The following is a 9,019-nucleotide window of genomic DNA, read 5'->3' as shown; positions in this document are numbered from 1 at the left end:
GGGAACAGAGAGTGATGGTCCTCAGAGCCCCAGGCTCAGGACAGGCTCCTCACCTGGGCCCTGCCCATCCTGCAAAGTGCCAGGAGAGGTTTGTACACTGCCCATGCTGGTTCTTACCTGGCCTGGCCCAGGTGATCCCACTCGTGCCATTGTTGGGGAACAGGTGTGAGGAGGCACCTAGTCCAAGGCAGGGCCTGGCCACCACGTAATTGCTTCTCTGAGCCTCACCTTCTCAGGTAAAGATGGGGTGCACAGGCCCCAAGAGCAGGTTGTAAGGATAAAGGAAGTTTCTGTGCTGCCTGACCTGATACAGTTGCTCTAAAGAGTCCCTGGAGAAGCGCACAGCTTCCAGAGGGAGGAGCTTTTTAGAGTTTTAGAAGAGAGTAAACCTCTCTCTCTCTCTCCACACACACACATACACATACACACACAGACACACACACATCACACATTCAGACACACCCAGAAACATACACACACATACATGTCCACGCACAGGCACGCAATAACACAAGAACACACATACCCACATGTGCACTCACGCTTTCATAAATACACGATCCTTCTCTCCATGCACGCACACGATGCACACACACGATGCACACACATGCACAAACATGCCTTAGAGTGTTTCCATCCATCCAAAAAAATCATAACTTTCTAAAACCAGGGGACTGAAATGCACCTTTAGCCCGATCTCTGAGAATACCGTCTTCCTCTTAAAGCCTCAGCTGACGCAGGCTGGTGCCAGCGCAGATTCTGCTGTGCTCAAAGCAAGCACGTTCCAGTAAAGGCGGCAAGCGCTCCTCAGCCTGCATTACGATCTACCAAACGACAGAGTAGAATAAAATACTTTAATGTTTTGATGACACAAAGCCCCACGCTGCCTCGCTGCTCCTGGGAGGGCTCCTTGGTCTGCCAGGGCTGGCACTCAGGCCCTTCCCTGCGAGCTTCTTGCCACACAGACCCACAAATGCCCTGCATTGCCGGCAGCCCCCTCTGAGCTCCGACTTGGGCCCTTTTCAGTTCCCATTGGACCCTGATTTGAGCTGGCTCTGGAAATAGCTGAGAACCCAGAGGCAGGATGCAGGGACAAGTGCTCAAGGAGGAGAGTCAGAGTCGAGAGGCTGCCACACCAAGACGTCGCCGGGAGCTCTGGCGGTGGCCACCAGGCCCAGCTAGTGCGCAGTGGCCTCCAGCTGGGAGCCCAGTCCCGGGGCCTGAACATGGGAGGGCTCCAGGCCACCCAGGCTCTGCCTCTGCCGCCGCCGTCGGGCCTGGACCCCCTTACCAGGGGGCCTAGGCAGCCCACCCTGCAGCTGCCGCACCATCTCGTGGTCCCTGTGGTCCAGCACGCGAGGCAGGAACAGGGAGGACTTCTGCGTGCGGCGGGTTTTGAAGCCCCTGCGGGGCCGGCCCTTGCCGTTCACAGACACGTACCACAGTCTGTCCGCGCTGGGCTGCCGCCGGGCCCCAGGCCTACTAGACACCGTCCGGTACAGCCGGGAGGCGTACGTGTTATAGCCCAGCTCGTGGATCCGCTCCACAAACTCGCACTCGGCGCTGTAGTGCTCCTGCGGGGATGAGATGTCACGGTCAGCGGCCCCGGGGAGACTGCGCCAGCCTCAGGGCCCAGGGTTGCCCGATGCCTCCCTCCCCTCCTTTGAGGCTAATCGGTCCAATGCCAAACCCCGGCGCACTCTCAGCCCGCCACACCTTTGCCTAGGCCTTGCCCTCTGCCCGGCATGCCCTTCCTCCCCTGTGTGCCCGGTGAACTTGGCCTTCTGCCCAAAGGTCACCTTCTCTCAAAGCTGCGCCAGACAACTCCCGGCTCCAGCCTCTGTCCCCCGTCTGAGGGCGCTGACCGAGCACAGGGATGTGTAGGTTATCTGTGGAGCAGAGACCAGGCCGGCCAACCTAGGTGCCCTGGCGGTCTGCTGGCAGCGTGGACGTCAGCAAGGACTGGGCATTTGGACAAAAGAAGATGACAGCACCCAGATCACGTTTAAAGAAACCACAGAGGCCGGGTGCAGTGGCTCACGCCTGTAATCCCAGCACATGGGGAGGCTGAGGTGGGTGAATCACCTGAGGTCAGGAGTTCGAGACCAGCCTGCCCAACATGGCAAAACTCTGTCTCTACTAAAAATACAAAAAATTGGCCAGGCGTGGTGGCGCGCGCCTGTAATCCAGCTACTCGGGAGGCTGAGGAAAGAGAATCTCTTGAACCCGGGAGGCAGAGGTTGCAGTGAGCCGAGAATGCGCTGCTGCACTCCAGTCTGGGTGACAAGAGCAAAACTCTGACTCAAAAGAAAAAAAAAAAAAAGAAAGAAAAGAAATTGCGGAAAAGAAAAAAGAAGAAAGAACATGAAAAGCAGGAAGGGAAGGGGACACAGCCAGGTTTCATGAGCCCAGACTCTGCGTTAAACGCTGCACTCAGGGGTCCCAGCTGGGGTCACTGACCCCTGAGCAGCACTCTCTGAAGCTGGAGGGTCCTGCCTTGCAGGTTGAAGAGGTTACAACACAGAGCAGGGGCCGGGGCCCGGCATGAGGCACGTGCTCAATCAATGCCACAGATACTGCTGTTCTTAGGATGAGAGCAGAAGCTGGGGTGTCCCACCACAAGCAGGACAGAGAGGACACCGCTTTGTCATCAGAGATTAATGGGACCCTTGTCAGGCCTGGGGTACAGTGGCGGAAGGGCAGAAGGGACCCTGCCCTCTCAAAGGCACAGCGAAGCTCTGAACTGAAGGAGCTTACACCAGCATCCCCAGGGCCTGGCCATGGGAGGTTCCCTCCGGGGGTGCCTCATGGGGTCTTCTTAGCCTGTGGGATAGGGAAGGGGTGGGTATGCCTTATGCAGACCCCCTGGGCTTCAGTCCCAGCTACAGGTGGGTGGCAACGTCTAGGGCCACCTCCCTAAGGGGATGACTGAGAGGAGCTGCTCCCTCCAAACCAGACAGGGTGGTAAGAAGTGGAAGCAGCCGGTGCAAAGTAGACAGCAGGATCTCTCCTTCCTCCTGGGGACTGGCCACAGGGAGGAGTCGGAGGCCCTCATGGTCTGTCCCCATCTAGGGTGTGGTGTCCCATGGGAGAGAGGGAGAGTGGAAATGGCCTCCGGGGCTCCCAGGCTGGACCCAGCAGTATCTGACCCGGCAGGACCTCAGGGAACAGGATGCTTCAAGCACCCCAACCTCTTTTCTAGCGACATGAAAGCCCAGAGCAGGGAAGGGTGGAAAGGTTGACCTGGTAGTAGGGGCTGCCTCTCCCCATGACCCAAAGCCCCCCTGCTTTCCAGCCCTCTTAGAGGCCCAGGGCTCCCTGGGCCACAGTATGGATGTTACTGTCCAAGACCAGTCTCCATGTTTATAGATGTGGAAACTGAGGCCCGGGGTGGTGCCAGGCCCTACATCACAGGGGAATAGAACAGTATCTGATCTGTGCCTGACCCCCACATAGCCTGGGGCTGAGGGGCTATCTGGAAATGAGCCGGTGGGCTCAGGGCCGACTTCCCCACCCCACGCACTGGGTACGCCATGTTAGTGTCTGGCTCCAAGCCCAGACTGTGAGAAGCTCAGGGCAGGACCCAAGCTTCCCCAGGTCCCTCGATCCTGCAGCAGGTGCATCCTCTCAGGGCCAGAGAGGCCAGGCAGTAGGCTTTCTCTTTGCCGGGCCACTTGGGGGGTGGGCCACTGACGGACACGTGCCTATGAGCCTCAGGTGGTAGGGTCTCAGGCCCTCCTGAGGTGGGAGATTGGGGGGAGTGTAGATCACTTGCTGACATGTGGTAGGGCACCTGGGGCTGCCGAGATGACCAAGGCAGAAGGTGTCGGCTCAGGGGTCGTGGCCGTAGACTCCAGAGCTGCTGCAGTTGGGACTTGCCGTGACAACACTTTCCAATATGCGTCCTGACACTGCCATCCCACCAGACCTGGTTCCACAGGCCCCTCCCCCAGGGCCGCTTCCACCCCATGAGGAGTGGGGAGAAAGCAGACTCCAAAGCCACTTTGTTGAGGAGGTAGCTTCTGAAGAGAGCTGGAAGGGCGGGGTGGGCACTTTTTAGTGGGCATTTTCTGGAGGAGGGCATTCCAGGCAGTGAGGGTGTGGCGTGAGCAGCACAGATGGCTTGGAGAGTTGAGGGAGCCTCCGGAGGCTGGAGGAGGCTCAACCTTTGGATGACAGCCACACTGGGAGCAGGTGGTACTTGGGCTGCTGCTCTGTGGGTGGAGCTAAGGTGCCTGTGGGATGCCTGGGTGTGATGGGAGTCCTCAGAAGCCATGAAATGGGCTGATTTGCTTTTTTTAGGAAGCCCCCTTAACATGTACCTAGCAGAGTGCAACACACAGTAAGTTCCCAGGACACTGACTGGTGAATGAAGAACTGAATGTCGGATGAGTGGGTGGATGGATGGATGGATGGGTGGATGGATGGATGGGTGGATGGGTGGATGGCTGGATGGATGGATGGATAGGTGGATGAATGGATGGATGGATGGATGGATGGATGGATGGGTGGATGGGTGGATGGCTGGATGGATGGATGGATAGGTGGATGAATGGATGGATGGATGGATGGATGGATGGATGGATGGGTGGATGGATGGACAAAAGGATGGAAGGAAGGAGGGAGCATGGATGGATGGACAGGTGAATGGGCAGATGGAAAGATGAACAGATAGAAGCATGGATGGAAAGAAGGATGAAAGAAAGGAAAGAAGGAAGGAAGGAGAGGTGCATGGATAGATGGGTGAAGAGAATGAAGGAAGGGGAAAGAAGAAGGAAGGAAGGAAGGAAGGAAGGAAGGAAGGAAGGAAGGAAGGAAGGAAGGAAGGAAGATAGATTAAAGGATGGCTTGACAAACAGATGGATTGGAGGTGGGAGAGGCTGGAGCGGTGATCCAGGTGGGAAGTGAGGAGCCTGCCTTATAAGGTGTGGTCTCAGGGATGAGGCAGAGGGAGGTGAGGTGCGTGGGCTGAAGAGCTGCAGGGGCATGGTCTGAGGTCTAGGGATGGGCTGAACCGTAGGAGGGGTCTACCATGACTCCCAGCCCACTCTGGGTGAGAGTGAGTGACCAGTGGGGCAATGATTAAGATGGGGAGTCGGGGAGCTGCTGAGTTCGGTTGGAGTGTCTGAGCCAGCAGGACGTTGTGGGAGGGTGGTCTACACCTCAGAAGGGAGATCAGGACCAGACCCAGGAGTGTCGGGGTGGAGTGCTCACTGGCCCAGAGGAATGAGCGAGCCCAAGGGCAAGCATGCTGCCAGCAAAGTCCATGGAGCCCCATGGCGGGACAGCACTCCTAAGCAAGCTGGCCACATGCAGGACTGTGGTACCAGGTGGCAGGTGGCAGATGATGGGATTGGCATCCAGGCTACTATGCCTCTCAGGTTGTCTTCAGGGCAGTGGGAACTTTTCCACTGGGCGCTCTGGAAAGTTCCACACCCTCCAACCAGACTGCTTGGCTACCCCCAGCCTCAGCATCCCTCGTGGGGCTAGGAGCCTCTGTCCACCCTTCTCAAAGCCAGGCTGCGAGCTCTCAGGCATGAAAGCCCCAGGTGGGCTCTGACCACTGGGACCCCCTCATGTCATGCTTTACTCTGTCTGCCCAAATCCTGGGTCCCATATGGCAGAAGCTGGCACCATGAGGGCCCCTGCTCCCAGACACAGCTTCCAGGACATTGACTGATGAATGGATTGAATGTCAGACGGATGGGTGGATGGATGGATGGGTGAGTGGATGGGTGAATGGGTGGATGGATGGGTGGATGAGTGGATGGGTGGATGGGTGGATGGGTGGATGAATGTGTAGATGGGTGGATGGAAGAGTGTATGGGTGAATGGGTGGGAGGAAGGATGGAGTGGCCTCTGGACTAGAGAAAATGAAGGGGTGCATTCCAGCTTTCTGGACCTTCCTTTATCAAAATGGCTAAAAATCTGTGATGAAATCATCGGCTAATGTGAGAGGGAGCTGCGCGATGTATCCTCTGTGAGCGGGACTGAGCAGAGAGCTCACTGCAGGGAGATCGTCCTCGGGCCGCGTCGGCCAGACTACTTGTGGATGGAAAACCTCTCATTGCCCAAGGAAGTATCAGCCAAATTGCATGTAATGACTAGTCGGAGGTAGCAAATTTCCCCGTTACATGTATTTTACTCTGTGTATTCCCCATCCCTGCCCCTTATGAGGAGGGGCACTGCCATACCCACAGAGTAAGGAGACCCTTTTTGGTTACACGGAGGCCCAGGCAGTAAACAGACTGAGTCCCAAGCCCGGGCTCCAAGGCTCCTGTGTGCCTGGGACATGGGCGCCATCTCCCTCCCCCTCCTGGGTTTCAACTTTCACCTTTCCACCCTTGGAGGGAGCCAGCAGAGCTGGCCCAGTGCCCTCCTCCCCATGCTCCCAGGAGAGCTCTGGCTACCCCAAGGAACACTCCTAGGTTGCCTTGGGTCCATTTATTTTGGTGGAAATTTGGGGGACAATCACTTCCCTGCTCTCAGCTACTCTCAAGGGAGGGTGGTAGTGATGATGAGGATGGGGGGAACCTTTGCTAACCTGGCATGCTCTAGCTTTCAGGTCTGCCAGGGCCAGGCTCCAGGTCACTCACGGAGCAGCCTCTAACAGACACAGCCAAAGATCACTGGGCGCGGAGCCCTGGGCCAGGGTCTGTTCCCAGCTCGGGTCCCATGTACCCTGAGCAGAGCGTTCTGCTGCCCACATCCCCCATCTTCTGGTGTGATGTGCAGGCCAGACCACTACTCCCACAGCGCCCACCCACGGGACAGCCTGGACTCACCGAAGCATAGAGTCGTCCCCTCTTGTTCATGGCCAGGTACCGCCCGGAGAAGAGACCCCTGATGGCCACAATGCCCACTTCCACTGCCGTGATCTCCAGAATACCTGGAAGAAATGAGAGGTGCCTCACTCCCACCGCCCCCCACAGAGCCACGGAGGGGGCGGCTGATGCTTGGCTGGCTTTGCCCAAAGCCACACCCCGGGCTCAGGGCTGGGGAGGGTAGCACACAACCCACAGGTCGCAGAGTGAGTGGAAGTTCAGGGAGGGAGAAGTCACCAGACAGGAGGTAGAGAAGGAGACCTCAGGGAAGGTTTGTCCTCATTCAAACCTGGGAGGGAAACGATGAAATTAACATTCCCACCCGCTGACGCTGCCTGCCCAACGGTTTCCATTCCAACCTCACAACATCTTGCCAGCTGCCTTCATCATCCGACAGATAAGCAACTGGGGACCACTATGGCTGGGTGACTGTCAGGCCCCTGCATATGTGCCTGAGCGGGAAATGAAGCCCTGGCGGTAGTCATGAGAGTCTGAGCTCTGGGACCGCACGGTCCCCAATACCTGCACCAGACAGCGGGAAAGCTGGGCCTTGATGAGCCAGGCTGGTAATAAAACCAACTGACAACAACACAGCCAGGGTGCCTGCCACCCAAATCCTTCTGGCCGTAAACCTGCCTGGAGATCATTGTCCTTGGAAGGGCAGGAAGCCGGTTTAGACCCTGGAGCTCGCAGAAGGAAGCTGGGTGGGTCTCACCCACTCCCCAGGGATAAGAACGTTTAGATCTCCCCTCCCGCCCTTCCTTCTGAATACACGAGTGCAGTGGTGGAGGCTGGGGACGGGAGACTGCATCAAAGCCCGGGTTGGGGTCATTGTCTCCCAACAGAGGCTGCGAAGGGATTGGGGCGACTACCTGCACCCTCTCCAGGGGATGCCTCTCAGGACCGCGCTCCTGGCACGCGGTCCGAGCACGGCCGCGGTCGCCACCGGGCTTTTGCTCCAGCGCAGGGTTGCTGCGTGCAGGCTGCGAGCCTCCCGCCTTCCCAGTGCGCAGGCTGGGCGGCCTCGGCGGTGACCGCCCCGGGACCAACGAAGCCAGAGTCTCGACGCAGGACGGGGGCGGCTGCGGGGACGAGCCCTCCCCTCCCCCTGAGCAGCCAGCACCAAGAAGTTTGGATGCTGTGCGACTCCGAGGGGGAGCCTGGCTTTGGAGAGAACCGGGGTGTCTTTGTGAGACGAGTTCGGCACACTCGGACCCCCTGGCAACAGCTGGCGCCCACCGTGCGGCTCCGGAGGCGCTTGTCCTCAGGACGCCCTCACAGGGCTACGGCTTTCCTGGAGGAAGCCGCGGTTTACGGCCCCCGTCACCTTCAATCCACCGCACCGCTTCCTGAGCCCGGGGCCGGAGCCCAGCGCCGCGCGGCGCACCCGAGGACCACTGTGGTCTTGACTGCCCTCCCACGCTCCCCACGCGGTCCTCCTCAAGGCCTCCCGGGCCTTGAGCTCCGCTATCCTGCTCCTTAAAGGGCTCGGCGCGGGCCTCAGGTCCCTGTGACCAGAGGAGCCTAACCGTGTTGCCCGGCGGACTCCCGCGGGTCCTGCGTGCGGGGGGGGGGGGAGGCTGTGTGTCTGCACCCCCAGGTAGGGGAGGACACCGCTCCGCGCTCCTGATCCGCGCGTCCCGACGGCGAGAGCCCCCACGCCCCTGTCGCTGTGCAGCCAGGGCGGAGGCGGGGGAGGTGCAGATTCCAGCGCGGGGAATAACTGTCGGTGGCGGCCGCGGCTGGGGAACCGAGCTCCGCAGGGCAGTGGCTGGGGCGGCCACCTGGGCAGCCGCGAGCGGGGAGGGTGGAGGGGACGGCGGGGCGTCCAGGGGTCGGCAGGAGGAGGAGAAGTCGTCAAAATAATAAAGAGGATGATAAATGCCTTGTCCGGCTCCTTTTCTCCGACACATTCAAAGGGCTTAAACTTGTCAGAGCTGCCCAAAGCAGCAAAGCCGGGAACCCAGGGGTCGCCTAGCTCGCGTCCCCTCAGACCAGCGGGCTGGACCGGGGACGGACTGTGACAGCCGCCGGCGCCCTCTTCGGACGTGAACGCCCATCCCCCCGAGTTCGGCTCGGACCCCAGCGCGCGCTCTTCTCCCGGACGTGTAGGGCGAGGAGGACACCCTGGCGGTCGTCTTCTGGCAGCGGGAAGCAACCGGTCTTTTCCCGGACACCCCGAGCGCACCGTGCCT

At 59.3% G+C, this 9,019-nt stretch overlaps 1 protein-coding gene across 1 annotated transcript in view; it reads right to left on the bottom strand.

The window, feature by feature from the left end:
- Positions 1–840: 840 nt before the first annotated feature.
- The window catches only part of FGF3 (fibroblast growth factor 3), a 52,545-nt gene continuing 44,366 nt past the window's right edge, over positions 841–9,019 (bottom strand). The window contains exons 4-8 of the mRNA XM_011942750.1: positions 8,104–8,965; positions 7,697–7,906; positions 7,277–7,346; positions 6,786–6,889; positions 841–1,574 (exon numbers count right to left, since the gene is read on the bottom strand). Coding sequence (XP_011798140.1) covers positions 1,179–1,574; positions 6,786–6,889; positions 7,277–7,346; positions 7,697–7,906; positions 8,104–8,965 — 1,642 coding nt within the window. The 3' untranslated portion in view covers positions 841–1,178. The remainder of the gene's footprint in view (positions 1,575–6,785; positions 6,890–7,276; positions 7,347–7,696; positions 7,907–8,103; positions 8,966–9,019) is intronic.

The sequence above is a fragment of the Colobus angolensis genome, unplaced genomic scaffold (assembly GCF_000951035.1).
Source record: "Colobus angolensis palliatus isolate OR3802 unplaced genomic scaffold, Cang.pa_1.0 Scaffold21, whole genome shotgun sequence".
Taxonomy (NCBI): domain Eukaryota; kingdom Metazoa; phylum Chordata; class Mammalia; order Primates; family Cercopithecidae; genus Colobus; species Colobus angolensis.
The sequence above is the reverse complement of the archived record's forward strand: the minus strand, read 5'-3'. Positions and strand labels throughout refer to the sequence as shown.